Genomic DNA, 17758 nt, shown 5'->3' with positions numbered 1-17758 from the left:
ATAATTATAGATAGTATCTTCATACGCTTTAAACATTGACCAAAAAATTTATTTTTCTTGTTTAGACATATTACAAGCTTTTTTCAATTTGCAAATTTGTAGTAAGGATGCTGGCATTTTAAAATCACTTATGCCAAAGATATATTATATTCTTTCCATATATCAATTATTAATAAGCAATGCTTCTGCACATATCATATTTATTGATTTTTTCCCAAAAATAGGAAAGCTTATCATTCTATTGCTTAAAATCATTTGCATAATGAAATAGTTTCACATTTTCTCTGCATGCCCTATTCACAAAGAGACATAATTTGTCATCCCATGATTATGATCTTCATATTTGTCTTTTATCGTGATATTCTATACTTGTGAAAATTTTCAACCATTCTAATTTTTTTTTATAATATGAAATCATTAATAAATGCATACATCTTTTTATACTTCACATCCATCGAACAAAATATTTTCTTAAGCTTTTATCATTTCACCCATTGATTACCTATAAATTCATCAACCTAAAAGCTACTATAACAATCGCGTGAACTTAGTTGATTCATAATACAATGGAGTTTTTGACCATAGTTTTGTATACATGAGTTTGAGAAAAAAATTCTACTCGAACATTATGAATATGACCTCCAATCGGTCTTCCTTCACTCGATCACACAGTCTGACATACACTTGGAAAATATAATAATACAACATCTCATATCTAACTTGTATAATTTTGTAGAAACCCATCACATAAAATGTGCTCCTAATTTTTGTAGAATTCAGTATTGTCCTATTCAAACAATTAATGTAAGGATACCTAAACTTTACCCATCAACACTGTTATTGATATTATATTGTGCAAAAATTATATAACTTCATTTATTTTTCTCTCATGCTCATCACTATGTATGTCCAATTAATGCAATCTCCATCCATATATATGTTCCATAATCATCATTTGAAGTATGTGTTATCTAAATGTATGTACATATTACTTTCAAAATCAAATGTGTGATCTTATCTATTGGAGAGACTCATTATATGATCGTCAATTTACTATTTTACACTAGTAAATATTGTTTAAAAATATACATTTAAATCTCAAACAATACTAATTAATATAAGATTAAATATTGTTTATATAATTAATATAAGATTAAATCACGTTGAAACCTATACTCAACATAATTTAATGATCTAATAAGGATTGAATTTATCCAGTTATAAATATCTCCGCCTATTGATTATGCTTAGAAAAGTAAGAAAATTAATCTGAAGGGACTATTTTAGCTCAAAAGCCATGTAATCCATTTAATTAATCTTCAATCTGTGTAGTATGGTATTCTTATTATTGTCTTTAAATTGCATTCAGACTATCTTTTAAAGTTGTGAAAAGAATAACAAATTATTATATCGAACTCTAATAAACTAAAGATTCCTTATCTTTATACAAGTTTTAAAGTAGTTTCTCTTCGTCGAGTCAATGGCTATTTTATTTTTATCTTTAACAGGGCCCACGACGCTTTGGCAATAAAATTAGTGTAATCAAATTAATTAATGTCTAATAATATCTCTGAGCTTTATGCAATCAGTGGCTGTGATTATGGGATGAACAAACTTTTGTCTTTATTTTATTATCCCTCTAATATAAGGAAAATATTATGTATAACACATTGCCAAGCTTGTTAAGCAACATCTACAGTGAGAAAACGTAGAAGTTTTAGGTGAGGGGTATTATTAAGAAAGTTGAAAGCTGGTTTGATTGAATTAATGAAAAGAAGGAAAATTAAGATTAAGCAAGAATAGGAGGTACTAGAGCGCGTGAATTGATAATTAGGTATGAATATCTAAGCATAAATATGATTTGATACGGTGAGAAAGAGGGTGGATAATAATATGGAAAATAGAAAGTGTTAATTAGCTGGCAGATAATAATATATTTATGGGATGATTTGAATTTGTTGAAAGGAATAATAAATGTGATGACAACTGGTAATTGATATATATGGATGATTTTGATGTGTTTGTGTGGTAGAAAGAAAGAAAGGATATAATTATGATGGAAGCACATGCAGTAATGGGACGTAATATGGGATAAAATAATTGGCATGCGTACTAATAGAATTGGCCAAAAATGAATAATTGAGCGTGGTGTGGTGGTACAAACTATTTCCCATTGCCGTACTTAATAATGCATAGCTTGGCTTCTAGTTAAACATGGTTGAGATATCAATTATTGAGAACCAATCAACACTCAAAAACACTGATCATGACGATGATGGTGAAGAAAGAGGTTTCTTAAGAAATGTACGTTAAATCTAAAACTCAAATTGATTAAGGAGAAAGGAAAAAATGTTAGGGTTTATTGATGAGAATGGAATGGGTGAGATTTGTGTGGTTGGGTTGGTGCGTAGGGTAAAAGGGTGCGTAGGGTAAAAGGGTGCGTAGGGTAAAAGGGTACGTAGGGGAGGATGATTCCTTGTACATTTTGAGAGCAAAAGTGAAAAGGAGTTGACGGTAGCTTTGGTTGGGAAAAAGACGAGTGTGGTAGGGAATTTTTGTCAGCTAGTACAAATATGTCTACAACACCAACGTGCTTCTCAATACTGCCATGTGAAATCACTTATTACTCATCAACCTCACAAGTTACGAGGCACAACTCTTGCCATTTATTATCTTAATGACCGATTTAAAAAAATGAAATGTATGTCATAGCAAGATTATTCTAAACATTGCTCAGTGACCTTTCAAAAATCTCCTTTAAAGTTCAATACTACGTCATTCAATTCTGTATATTATTTTAAACCAACATCGATTACATAAATATATAAAGAAACAGTTTCTAAAATAAATATAAATTAAAACAATTTTTTATTTCCTATTTCCACGTGTCCTGCGTGGTGTGGAATTCGAAAGTTATCTATGCCATTCATATTATTCACCCTTATATTATTAAAATACAAATATAAATAGATCCGTAACTGAGTTCGCCAATAACATATAACATTTTTAAGATTTTTTCATGTATATATCTATATTATAGTTAGTTATTTCTTTTCAAGGTTATGATTAGATTATATTTTATTATTTAATTCTTCGACTATATTAATTTAGTTATTTTTGTAGTAACTCAAATATTTTTTTTTCAGTAGTTCATATTTAGTTTATAATTAATATTTAGTAGTAAATAAGAGTTTGTTTGATTTCTGAATTTTTAATTGATTGATGAGATGTAACTCTCATAAGTTATAATAAAATAAGGGTTACTAAATTTTAGAAAATTAATATTATTATACGATAAATATATAATTTTAAGGTATAAAAAATTTGTTCAATAAAGAAATTAAAAATAAATCATTCTAAAATAAATGTATTTAGTTTAGTTCGACGTAACACATCTCGTACTAAACATATTTTATTTTGATCATTTTCATGTATTAAGCATGTCTTGCTAGATGCTAATATCAAATTCAATCCAAGATATTAATAAACAATAGTTATTCTAACACCAATGGAGTCTTTGGCATGTAAGGAAGTCTTCTTTTGATTCTAATCACCTGACGTATTAATCTAAATGATTTGATTATGTGTGAAATAAATGGATCTTTATTATACCATAAATTCATTTACTCAATATTCACAAATTCAACCAAAGTCAACACACTGTTTATATGTACATAACTCAACGAATATAATTTAAAATAACCACGACATATTTTATAATGAATATCGTATTTATAATCATTCTAACAAACTAGCGAGCGTGCGACCTATTGTTCATTTTTTTTTGTTTAATCCTTTTCGACATCCCTAGTACGAATGTCTCAATTGGGTCCTCGTTTTTTAAAGTGTATCAAAATGGTTCCTAATTTTGAAAATTGATATCAATTGAGTCCTTTCCGTTAAGTTGGCTGGACGACGTTAAAAAAATTGATGAGTGGATGCTGAGATGACGAACGAACGCTCGTCCACCAGCGAACGAACGCTCGTCCACCAGAGAACGAACGCTCGTCGACCTCTTACTGCTGGACGACCGTTCGTTCCACACTGGACGACCGTTCGTTCGGTGGTCGACGAGCGTCGTTCGCTGATGGACGAGCGTTCATTCGCTGGTGGACGAGCGTTCGTTCGTCATCTCAGCATCCACTCATCAATTTTTTTAAGGCCGTCCAGCCAACTTAACGGAAAGGACTCAATTGATATCAATTTTCAAAATTAAGGACCATTTTGATACACTTTAGAAAACGAGGACCCAATTGAGACATTCGTACATAAATAGGAATGTCGAAAAGGATTAAACCTTTTTTTTAAATATTTATTGTATTATAAGTTAATAATATATATAAATTGATTAAGTTAATATATAAGAGAAAAACAATAAGAATAGAAAGAAACACCCGAATATTAATGTCAGAAATTACAAATATAATAAAAAAAAGATTAGTGATAATTTTATATAAAATATTTCAAAATAGCGGTTAATTCTAAAAATTAAATTAATAATTATATTTTTTTTTTAAAAATCACTTAAAAATTATATTATAAAAGATAAAATAAGAATAAAAATTATGTATACAAATATATATATCCTCTTTATATATAGGTATAAATATAATTAAGTTAAACATGTAAAATTAGAACAAGTTAATTTGCTAAGTGAAATTAAATTCACTAATCAAATTTAGTTGAAAAATTATCCTAATTTCTCTTTGATTTTGTTTATTCAGATGGATTCAAAATTGATAGACCATAAGTGAATTTAATTTTAAAAGAATTTCTAACTCTCGAGTTTTCATGAGTGAATTTGCGTTTGTTGGACAAATTTGATTTAGAAAAAACTTTGATTTTGAGTTGAGATTAATTCATAGAGTTTTAATGTAATAAACAAATTATGGAAAATTAATAGTTCTACATAATTATTTAAAATTAGTTTCAAATCCATATCAACCATTCTAAGCATTCCAATAATTCTAAACATATCAAGTAAAACATTTAAGGCATAAAATAACTATTGTTATTGAAATTGGAAATAACAACCTAATTTCAAATTATCATAAAGTAAAACTATATCCCAACATACATCTATTGCATGACTAATATTTAAGGTTATAAATTACACTTGAATATTTAATACTATTAGACTTGTGAAAACATTTTGTTTTTTTAAGAATATGAAACCCTTTTTACATGGGTTATTATCTTTGAGAACTTTTTCAAGTGTAAGTGTTGAATCTTCATTGTAGTTATTCTTGAATATTCATTTAAGACAGTGTGTTCTTTCCATTTTTTTTTCTTAATCCATTTTTGTTATTCTTATTTCAAGGGTAGGGTTGAATATTTTCACAAAACACATATTCACACTTTACTTCAAGTTAGCTTAGGCAATTCTGAATATCTTTAGTCAAAATCTTTTCTTGTTTGAACTTCAAACTGTTCGGATGTACATGTCAAAGGCACTCCGACACTCAAGTTAATAATCAGCCTGATCGGGAGTCAAAGTAAAATCTTAAATTCACAATAAATGCAATCACCTACCTTCTTACCATTGATCTCTATTAGGTTTCAAGATGAACCCAAGATTAGGAAAACCCTAATCACGACCCAATCATGGTCCATTACCCACTAAGTAATACTTACTAGTAATCTTGATTTGAAGTGATATTTTAGGGATGGTTGTTGCTGGAGGGCAACCGCTCGTTTCCAATCTTCCATGATCGTTTAGTTGGTGCACCGCCCACTCGAATTTCGTGATACGTGGTGGATTCTGGCCTATTCGGCCAATTGTTTCTTCCTGGTGTCCCCTTCCAGACGGTCACATCGTAGTCCGTCTGGCCATACGGATTCTATTGCAACTTCTTTGTGTGTTGGCTATAAGATTCTATGATCTTCTTTGAAGTTTGTCTCCATCCAAAATCTCTTAGTGTTGATAGATCCTACTTTCTCCAAGGTAGACTTACATCAATATGTCACTAGAGTTATATATTCGTCACAAACTTAAAAGGTGTTATCTCCAAGTAAGCACTCCTTCCCAATGAGTTTTTTCTCGGTCTTTTAAACATATTCTTATAAGCGATATGATTCTTGGTCTTTCTTTTCCTATTCATTAGGTAAAATACTTTTGTAGTAGTTATGTGCATGTTAAGTTTGTTTACATGTTAATGCATTAATCAATATTTTGCACCTTTTCTTATATTAATTAGTCGAAAGGGTATGCATTTTACTTGGTTGATCTAGTTTTGATTTTACTTTTGGTTCTTTTGAGTTTATCTCTTTATTCTTTCAATTGTGTAGAGTATAAAAGTGTTAAAGCATCTTTAGAAAATTATTTGAAATGAACATATTATTGGATTTATTTGAGACTTAAAACATTTAGATTCAAGTGTTGTAATTCTTCATCTTTACATTTGATATTCAATTATGATTTTATTTCAGAATTACAAAACCAAAAGAAACCATAAAAGGACACGAAAATATGAATTTGTGGGACCAAATCATGCCTAAATACTAAACAAAAAGTGAAAAAAAAATAATTTGTTAAAATTGTTAGAATCAATAGTCATAAAATCTACTTGTCCTATAATCTTGAATACAAATTTCTTATATTCAATTTCTTAAGGAATTACTGAATTGAATCTTTAATTATGTATAGGCTTTATGTCTAATAATTTGTTTTTTTTATTAGTTTTATTTGTGTATTTTGACATCAATCTTATGGTAGAAATGATTTCTTAGTTTTACTCATTTTTGTGTGTCTTCTAGTTTTAATTGCTTTATTTTGAGTCATATGTCTCATATCATGTCTTTGTAGAAAGAACTAGCCCTAAAAAGGATAAAGGTTAAATAAAACCTTAAATTTTTCTCGCAAATGGTAAATCATCTAGCAAGTAAGCAAAATAACACAAAAAGTTTTTATTTATTTATGAAACTCATGTGTTATGTTCAATTCTTCCTTAAGACAACTTATTAAGAGGTATCAGTGATAAAAATTTGATTACAAATGAGTACACAAATGAGAATAGAACATGAGTATAATGAAAAACAAATATATTGAATAACAGAAATCACGAAGAGTTATAATACATTATGTCCAACTCATTAAATGTTCTGCATGCAATATTAATTGCATATATCTTCTTCAAACAATATTATTACATAAGGCATTTATGATGTCTAGATCATATAGATTTTATTAAAATTAGATAAAAAAAAGCAGCACCTTACAAGATGGTCTTTACAAAATTAACATACAATGTTTTCAAAGGAGGTTGTCGACATAACATAGCTCTAACAATTTTTTTCAATAGATCTTATTGTTGAGAAGTATTCCCAAGATACTCTTCTTACAAGAAATGAACATTCTCCATATACATAAAATAAGTATATATGATATTCAATGTATCTATATCATATATTTAATTGTTAGTTTCACATACAAAATAACAAAATATGTGTCGTTAGGCTAAACACTCGTCTTTTATAGTCTACTCGTCTTTTATAGTCTTCTTCTTAAAAATCATGTTCTATACTTTTTATAAAACTCTTAATTAAACAAACAATGTTTCTTGGACTTTATTCTAACATTTCTAACTAAAATAAATGTAATTAAAAAGAAATAGAAGTTGTACTAGTAGAATGTTAATGATAAGGAACTTAAAATGAAAATTCACAAAATACTAATTCTTATAAACTAAAAGTAATATGTTTCTTAATATTTTTGAATTAAATTAAAAAATCTTACAAATAGGATATGGGATTTGCTTTCTTTTGTGAGAGTTTCAAGTTCTTTTTAGACAAACAATAATTATTTCTATCATAATCCGACAACATTTTCCCAATTATATTTTAATGGAATTTTTATTTATGTGCTTATGTAAACAATATTATTGAAAATGGTATATTTATTCATAATATACATTTACATTTTTCTAATCATAAAACTTATTTGTTTTATCCACAAGTACTTTAGTGAGAAAGTTACTTCTAACGAAAACATTTAAAATTAAATTTATTGAAATGGTAACTCTAATAGTATATTTATAAAATTTAAAATAGTTATGTTTGGTGTGCAACAATAAAATTCATTATGTCTATATAAGAAGAATTCAATCTTAAAAGAACAACACAAGTGATATACACCAAAAAAAAAAAACTTTTGAGATATGTGAGCTTACGTTCTTTGTCTAAAATTGTTCTAAATTATTATTGGAGTTCTAAAATATTTGTATTATTCATGATGTGTAGGCACCTAGTAAACTTTAAAATTTCTTCTCTTTGAGAGTTTCTTTGTTATATTTTTTTGAAGTCTTATTATAGGGGGAATGATAATGGACATTATTATGTTTTTATTTTGTTTATATTTATCTTTTATTGATATTTTTATTTTTTACTTTTTAGATAATTAAGATTTTATTTAATAATTTGGAAACATAAGTATTTGGTTGATAATTTTGTAGATAAATGAAAGTCACTAGAGATTAAAGAATATATAAAGAAATCAATTATTAATATACTTGGTTACTTCAAGCACAAATTTAAGACCTAGTTCAGTTCGAACCAGTTCACCCAATGAACCAATCCAGTTCACCCATTAAGTAGTGTTTAACTCGTCCAATGACTTAATTTTCCTAGCGAATTATGTATTTTGGGAAATTTGTAAAGAGAATGTTTAAATAAATAATTCTTTTAGAGAGAGGGAACTTGATTTAAAAAGATAGAAAGTAGAGATTCATTATGGAGATTGGGAAATTTATCATTATTTTTTTATAGTATTTAGAATGTGTAGGAGTAACTAATGTTATGAGAAAAGAAAGGATAGGAATTGTATTTCTTATTCCATAAGAAGAGAGTACAATTTTACATATATATAATTGTTTGAAACAATATATAAACGGAATATAAATATAAAAATAGAATATAAATATATGAAGATAAATGCACAGATATGAACGGAAAATAAATTAAATCCAATATCCCCCCTCAAGCTGCAGCATATATATCCTTAATGCTCAGCTTGGACAACAAAGATTGAAATTGTGCTGGATGCAAAGCTTTAGTATGAATGTCTGCAAGTTGTGCTGAAGTAGGAATGGACAGGAGCTTAATTACACCAGCTTGAACTTTATCTCTTATGAGATGACAATCAATTTCAATATGCTTTGTTCTTTCATGCATGGCTGGATTTTGTGCAATTTGTATAGCAGATTGATTGTCACAAAACAGAGAAACTGGTTGTTTCAAATCATGGAGCAAATACAGAAGCCATTGAATTTCACATGTTGTGGAAGCTAAAGCTCTATATTCTGCTTCGGTTGATGATCTAGATATAGTACCTTGCTTCTTGGATTTCCAGCTAATTAATGATGCACCATAGAACACATTAAAACCAGTCACAGACCTTCTAGTGTCAGGGCAAGCAGCCCAATCAGAATCACTAAAAGCCTTGAGAGCATGTTCTGTGTTGGAGGGAAAGAATAATCCTTGTCCTGGATTGTTCTTGATATATCTCAGGATTCTTATTGCTGCTGCATAGTGATCTTCCAAAGGATTGGAAAGAAATTGACTGAGAGTACTAACAGCGAAACATAAATCTGGTCTTGTGTTGGTTAGATATAGTAACCTGCCAAGAAGTCTTCTATAGGCCTGCACATCTGAATAGGGTTTCCCTTCTGTCTTGGAAAATTTTGTGCCTGGCTGTATAGGAGTAGAAACAGGTTGACACCCCAACAATCCTGCATCTTCTAGTAACTCTAGAGCATACTTCCTTTGTGACAAATTAATGCCCTGTTGAGATCTTGCAATTTCTAAGCCCAGAAAATACTTGAGTTGGCCTAAGTCTTTAATCTTGAACTTTGCATTCAATAGAGCCTTCACAGTTTGGATTTCCTGGATGTCATCACCTGCCAAAACTATATCATCTACATAAACAAGTAAGATGGTAATATGAGCAGAATCACTTTTGACAAAAAGTGAATAATCTGATTTTGATTGTGTGTAGCCCAAAGAAAGTAAAGTAGTTGTCAACTTGTAATTCCATTGTCTAGAGGCTTGTTTGAGTCCATATAAAGACTTCAACAACTTGCAAACTTGTCCTGGTTTTTCAGATTTATAACCAAGAGGAAGAGACATGTATACTTCTTCATCTAGATCCCCATGTAAAAAGGCATTAGTTACATCTAGTTGATGTAAATACCAATGTTTGGAAGCTGCTAAAGCTAGAACCAATCTTACTGTTGTGAGTTTGACAACAGGTGAAAAAGTCTCAAAGTAATCTAAACCTTGTTGTTGTGTGTAGCCTTTGGCTACAAGCCTTGCCTTGTATCGTTCAATACTCCCATCAGCATGCCTCTTTATTTTGTATACCCATTTACATCCGATAGGTTGCTTTCCATTAGGTAGATCAGTCAAAACCCAAGTTTTGGTATTTTCTAAAGCTGCAATTTCTTTATCCATGGCATTTCTCCAACAATCATGTTTGATGGCTTGGTTATAGGTTTTAGGTTCACTAACTTGGGAAAGATTAAGGACATATGATTTATGAAGAGATGATAATGCATCATATGATAGATATGAAGAGATAGGATATAAGGTACCTGTGGATGACTGAGTGGCGGAAGAAGTAGATGACATGTTGCAATGATAGTCCTGTAGATAAGATGGTGTATGTTTTGGCCTAATTGATTTCCTTTGTGGAGTAGCAGTGACAGGTTCAACAGAAACAGACTGAGAAGAGAAAATAACAAGGTCGGAAACAATAGAAGGAGGAGATGTAAGTGGTAAAGAGGGTTGATCAGTAACTTCTGAGAAAAGAGGTGATGGAGGTGAAATAATTTTGGTGACAAAATCCAAGGAATTTTGTGTATTAATAGGTGAGTGCTTGTCACTAGTAAGAAAAGGAAATATATTTTCATAAAATACTACATTCCTTGATAGAAAAATTTCCCTAGAATTGAAATCTAACAAAAGGTAGCCTTTCACTCCTGTTTTAAAACCCAGTAAAACACATTTTCTTGCACGAGGTTGAAATTTTGTTCTATGAGTTTGAAGAGTTGAAGCATAGCAAAGTGAGCCAAAAACTCGTAAGTAAGTAATGTCAGGTTTAACATTGTGTAACAGCTGAGATGGAGAAAAACATGTCAAAACTTTGGAAGGTAAAATATTAATGAGTTGCACAGCATAACGAACAGCAAAAGACCAGAAAATTATGGGCAAATGGGATTGAAACATTAAAGATCTAGCAACATTGAGAATGTGTTGATGTTTTCTCTCAACGACTCCATTTTGTTGAGGTGTTTCAACACATGATAATTGATGTTGTATCCCTTTTTGTCTATAAAAATCTGTCATTGCAAACTCATTACCATTATCTGATCTAACAGCTTTTACATCAATGCCAAATTGTGTTTTTATATAAGAAACAAAGCCAATAAGTTGTGATCTTGTATCTGATTTACTTGTCATTAATTTAATCCATGTGTATCTAGACATATCATCCACTATAGTTAAGAAATATTTGAAACCATCAACAGAAGAAGTACTATAGGGCCCCCAAATATCAACATGAATTAAATCAAAAGGAGCTTTTGAAACAGTAGTACTTAATTGAAAAGGTAATTTTCTTTGCTTAGAATAATGACAAGCATCACAATGCGTGTATTTTGTATTGGGTAAAGTGGCATACATGTTGCGTAATTTGGTATAACAAGAAAAAGAAGGATGCCCTAGTCTATAGTGCCAAATATCTATAGAGTTATGTCTTATTGTAGAACAAACTTGTCATTAATTTAATCCATGTGTATCTAGACATATCATCCACTATAGTTAAGAAATATTTGAAACCATCAACAGAAGAAGTACTATAGGGCCCCCAAATATCAACATGAATTAAATCAAAAGGAGCTTTTGAAACAGTAGTACTTAATTGAAAAGGTAATTTTCTTTGCTTAGAATAATGACAAGCATCACAATGCGTGTATTTTGTATTGGGTAAAGTGGCATACATGTTGCGTAATTTGGTATAACAAGAAAAAGAAGGATGCCCTAGTCTATAGTGCCAAATATCTATAGAGTTATGTCTTATTGTAGAACAAGCAATAGAATTCTCAGAAGTAATAGCAGCTGGTGAACCAAGGGGTGTGGGTGCAGGAACTATCATGACATACAAGCCATCTCTTTCTTCAGCTTTGCCAATCATCTGCAGGGTTGACTTGTCCTGTATTTCACAGGAAAATTCAGAAATGTTAAGTTTACAAGATAGAGATTTAGTTAACTTTGTGACCGAAATAAGATTGACAGAAAAATTAGGAATAAACAAGACATTATGTAAATTAAGGTGTGGGTTAAGTGAAACAGTGCCAGAAAAATGAGCAAATGAAGAGTTCTTGTTGGGTAGTGATACTGTAATTGGTGAGATTCTATGATAAGAAATAAAATGAGACAAAGAATTAGATATATGATCAGTAGCACCTGTGTCTAGAATCCATTTGGAATAGATATTACCTTGAGCCTGGGAAGAAGTGGAAGCATTATGAGAGCTCACTAGATTAGTAGAATGTGGGATTGTGGGATTAGATTGAGGAAGAAGTGCCAATAAACCATGAATTTGCTCTTGAGAAAGTCCTAAAATTGCGGAATGTGACTGTGCTGGAGAATTATTATAAGAAGGAACTACTGTAGAAGAATCTGTTGTAACATTGTGGACTCTTTTGGATTTGAGATCAGGTGGTAATCCATGTATTAGAAAGCAAGTATCAATGGTGTGGTTTGTCCTGCCACAGTGAGTGCATTGTCGAGGTGTACCAAACCTTCCCCCTGAGGAACGAGCCTAAGAACCTTGATAACGAGCCTGAGAACCTTGATATGAAGATCTTCCCCGGCCATAATCATTGGCAGGAGAGGGTTTACCTCTGCCATTGAAGGTAGAAAAAGAAGGTTTAGATTGAGAAACTTGTGACGCCATGACTGGAGGTTGAGAAAGAATTCCTGATTGTAATTGTCGCTCATGTTGAATTATCATCGAAAAAATTTTGGGTAAAGAAGGCAAGGGATCCATGAGAAGGATCTGAGAGCGAACAACAGAGTAATTATCATTCAAGCCTCTAAGAAAACAAAGAACACAATCATTTTCACGATATTCCTTCATTGTCTTAGAAACAACACAATAAGAAGCAGAAGATTGGCATTCAGGAATAGGGCGAAAATTGCAAAGTTCATCCCAGAGAATCTTCATTTTAGTGTAATATGCAGTAACACTTAGATCAGACTGATGCATTGAATAAAGATCTTGATGCAATTGTGAAATTCAAACAGAATCACCTTGGGAGAAACGATCTTTGAGATCCTTCCATGCCGTAGCAGCAGAGTCAATCCAAATAATACTTGTAGCAATCTCATGAGAAACAGAATGATTGATCCAAGATAAAACTAGATTATTGCAACGCTTCCATGCTTGAACCATTGGATCTGTACCAGCTGGACAAGGAATGGAACCATCAACAAAGCCAAATTTATTCTTCATTTGTAGTGCCATAGACATCGAGCGAGCCCATCCATGATAATTGTGACCTTCAAGAATCGGGGAAACAAGCACCAATGAAGGATTCTCATTAGGATGAATGTAATAGTCATGTGTTGTATCTTGCAACGATGCGAGAGTAACAGAGGGAGTAGCCATAAAAGGAGAAGAAAAAGGCAGAAAAGCCAAGAACGAAAGGTAGAAAATGAAGATCTGGACAGGAAAAGAATTGGTTGCGGAAGAACGTGATAAAAAATTAATTTTCTTCTGATACCATGTTATGAGAAAAGAAAGGATAGGAATTGTATTTCTTATTCCATAAGAAGAGAGTACAATTTTACATATATATAATTGTTTGAAACAATATATAAACGGAATATAAATATAAAAATAGAATATAAATATATGAAGATAAATACACATATATGAACGGAAAATAAATTAAATCCAATAACTAACTCTCTTAAAGGACATCTCTATATATCTATACATGTACAATTCTAACTTCAAGAAGAAAAATATCTCTAACACTCGTTATTACTAAACATTATTGCTGTTAGAGAAAAAAATCCAATGTCCTATTATTTTGATTAAGTTCTTAGATACACAATTCTTAAAGGAAGTTGCATTAGAGGAGTAAAAATTACGAGTACAAGTGCTTCATATAATAGACTGAGAAGCATGCATATCTTTCCAGTGCATGTGATAATTGATTAGTAATAATCAGACAATAAGTACAATCAAAACTTTAAGCTAACATGAATTTAAAAAATATTTGCAAAACTCATCACCTGTCATAAGAGAGATCCACTCACAAATACAAGCTTAATTTATATATCTCTTGGGATTAAGTTAAACGTGCATTGTACACCAACTATCCTGACTATGAATGACAAATGAGCTCATTTTTAGAGGTGTTTTCCGAATCCATTTCGATTTTGATACTTCAAAATTTAAATTAGTTTTTTATATTATCTCTTGCATATTTTTTTTTTTAACCTTTGTAAACAAATTAAATATAAAATTTTATAATTATTGACTATTGTTTAAAGCATCTTAATTATTGAAACCACAATTCAAATGCAACCAGTAATTTGTTTCAAAATATTCTCAAAGATTTTGTAAAATTTGTCAGACATTTAATTCATTATTATTCTTTAGTGGTGACATCAACCTGTCAAGTTTTTTTCATGAACATTTCTAAGACAAAAATAAGAGGAAAAAGGTTTGTGTACAAATTAAAATTAATTTATGCACAATTAAAAAAATTAGATAACTTATAAAATAAAATTTATAAATTAATTTATGCCATAAATAATTTTAGTTTATGGAAAGACAAAATTCATTTGTTTTCTTCTTCTTATTTTTCTCGTATATGTTCTTTTGAAAGAAGTACTTTTTTAATTAAGAAATAAAAGTGAAACAAAATTTTAGATAAAATTAATTTATACATAAAGTGAAGTTAAAGATGTAGAAAGTCATATGAGATAATTTTTATAAAGTACATGCGAGTATTAATTTATGAAGAAACTTATTTTTGTTTTATTTTTCTATAGTTGTTTACGTAGAAACTTGTTTGGAAAGATAATTGTATCTCATTTCCTTCTCTCTTTTTATTACAATTATGCTTTGTTTTCTCTGAAAGTATCTCTAAACTGTTGAATTGATATTTTGTTAGAGTACATTATCATCACCAAGTCTTTTTCTATTGTGTTGCCATCCACTTGATATACGACATTTGTGGATCTAAACATTGCAACTGATTTTTGCAATCACCATTATGTGAGTGTGATTTTATTCTATCCATGCTTATCTAGTAGAACATGGCAACACTTTAACTTTTATCATCCTATACTATAACCTACTACTTCGGTTTGACTTGTCGAAATTAAATAAAAGACATGAAAAAAAAAGGAATAAGAGAAAAAATTGTAATAATTTCAATTGTATGAAATCATATCCATGAATTACGCCTTTCTTTTATTTGTTGTTGTTGCAATGAGAATTTCAGTTTATTCTATTCAGAAAGTGAGTCAAGAAAAAATTCTTTTATGTGCTTTCTTCATAAATCACTATTACATCTTTCATTATGAAAGTTAGAAAAGCACATTCAGAGTATAAAATAGGTTAATTTAAGTAGATGTTGATATTTCTAATCTTTTATAACATTATTGTAGTGAGTTATTGATTTCTTAATCGGATTGATAAATGGTTTGAGTTAAAGTAGTTTATGTTTTCTTTCTCTTGTTATCAATTTAGATTTTCAGATTTCTTTTTGCAATAGGTATCAATTCTCTCTATTTTAATTAATGTAGTTTTTTTAGGAAAGTTTGCTTTTCTATTTTGAACATGAATTTAATTTGTTTTTTTTTTCTTGTATCTCAATTAGTTCTTGGCTTTTCTTTTTAATGACATGGTTCATGAACTTCAATATGTTAATCTAATTAAGAGGTAAAAATTTATCTAATAAGACTTAAAAAGTATAAAAATAAAACAATTAATCTAATAGAAAAAACGTAAGATTTTGGAGATGGAGAATATTCATTTAATGGTGAATGATACTTTCTTTTCCATTATCGTATCATCTCTTATTTAAATCTTGTTTTCTTTACAAAATTTATTTTATTTGGGTGGTTATTTTATAATATCATCCTGATAGTGTTGATATCAAAATTATTTTTTATATTTTATTCATTAAGTTTTTTTGTCATTGTTATTTTTACTTATTTTAAATATTTGGTAAAGTATTTATACCATGTTAAGAATGAAATTAACTTAACTGTGACAATTTTTTCTTTAGAGTTTCTAAATATTTACACTATATACGTAATGAATTTAAAATATGTATAATTTAGACATAACATTGTATTCTTTAACCCTACATTTTAAGACACTTTTGGGACAGTTCGATAATCTATCAAATCAATTTTTTTTCAAACTCTTTTCCCTGAAAATTATTTTTAATTTTCAATCATCTTTAATGGTTATCAAATACATTGAAAGTTGTTATAAATTTAAAACTCGTGAGTCTGATTCATTATAGGTTCAGATTGAATTTAGTTAAAAAATATTAAAATTTAACTCACTTAATTTTTTTAATAAGTACTTTTTATTATATTAATTATTTTATATAATATTAAAATAAAGATTCGTGTGAAATTATTTTTATAGAATAATTAAACAATATAAAAAATTTACAACTCTATATTTATTAACTCAATTTTTATGCAGAAATAAATTTGAATCTCTATAAGACATTGAAATCTTGTTGAAGAGATTTTGTGATATCTTTGTGTAAATGAATGTTATGTTTGATTGATGATAAATCTAATTTACGACTTTTTCTTTTATTTATATTTGAATTAGAATCATTTTTCTATTAAAAAAAAGTATAATTAAATAAATTAATGAGTCAATCTATTTAATCTACCTACTCGTGATACCTACTCGTGATACGTTCGTTGACTTACCAAATATCAACTCGTAATAAGTTGAACCAGATCAGATCAGGTGATCCATTTTGACTATGGTAATGGAATTTTGAGTTTAAATATTTGTAGAGAAGTATTTTTCTTCATAAATTTTTGTAATATAACATTATTAAATGCAGTTTGATATAATTTTTTATTTTGTTTTATTTTTCTTAAAAAAGAAATTCAGTAGCTTTTAGTCGTGATCTGAGTTACTATTGTTGTCTATTGCATGTGGAATGGGCAATGAATTAGGGGACAAAAGGCCACAAGTTTCCAGCTATATATATCCTGGCAAAGAAAGAACACTGTGTTGTTGGATTGAGATATCAACACTCAACATCAAAGTTCGCCAAACATGTTCATTCTTAATGTCTCAGTTTCTCAGATAACTTCTGAATTTATGTAACAGCAAACTACCTAGAGTAAAAACAACAAATGAAAGTTACGTCCTAGAAAACCCATATCTCTTTTTAAACTATTTGCAACAAATTTTAAACAATAAAAATTTCCATAAAAATTTCCATACGTAATTGTTAGGTTTATTGAAAAAAAAGTTCATCTCCTTAATAATATCAACTACATCTGAATTCAATCTTATTAATATTATTTTCAATTCAAAATCTTAAAATAATATATTAATAGATTTTGACTTTTATATAATGCTTTATTATTTCATTTTTATTCAGGTGTGAAACTTAGGTTAACTTAAAATTTTAAGATTAGTTTAATAACTTTAAGTTTGATATAAATATTCACTTCAATAGAAATTTATATTTTA

At 29.2% G+C, this 17758-nt stretch overlaps 1 protein-coding gene across 1 annotated transcript; it reads right to left on the bottom strand.

Moving 5' to 3' along the window:
* Positions 1–12497: 12497 nt before the first annotated feature.
* Positions 12498–13688, bottom strand: LOC148203463 (uncharacterized). The gene is made up of 2 exons (XM_088106600.1): positions 13309–13688; positions 12498–12899 (listed from the first exon to the last, which is right to left on the bottom strand). The coding sequence occupies exons 1-2, from the start codon at positions 13664–13666 to the stop codon at positions 12730–12732; spliced, it is 528 nt and encodes a 175-aa protein (XP_087962726.1). The 5' UTR covers positions 13667–13688; the 3' UTR covers positions 12498–12729.
* Between the last annotated feature and the right edge of the window lie 4070 nt (positions 13689–17758).

Source organism: Vigna umbellata, chromosome 2 (genome assembly GCF_029865625.1).
Source record: "Vigna umbellata cultivar VRB3 chromosome 2, Vumbellata_1.0, whole genome shotgun sequence".
Taxonomy (NCBI): domain Eukaryota; kingdom Viridiplantae; phylum Streptophyta; class Magnoliopsida; order Fabales; family Fabaceae; genus Vigna; species Vigna umbellata.
The sequence above is the reverse complement of the archived record's forward strand: the minus strand, read 5'-3'. Positions and strand labels throughout refer to the sequence as shown.

Bases quoted from the DNA above. Each gene is read 5' to 3' on its own strand.
- LOC148203463 (XM_088106600.1), bottom strand. From the start codon at position 13,666: ATGGCTACTCCCTCTGTTACTCTCGCATCGTTGCAAGATACAACACAT. The intron at 12,900-13,308 runs GTGATTCTGTTT...CTTCAATGGCAG, and splicing joins CAAAGATCGTTTCTCCCAAG to AGGTAAACCCTCTCCTGCCA.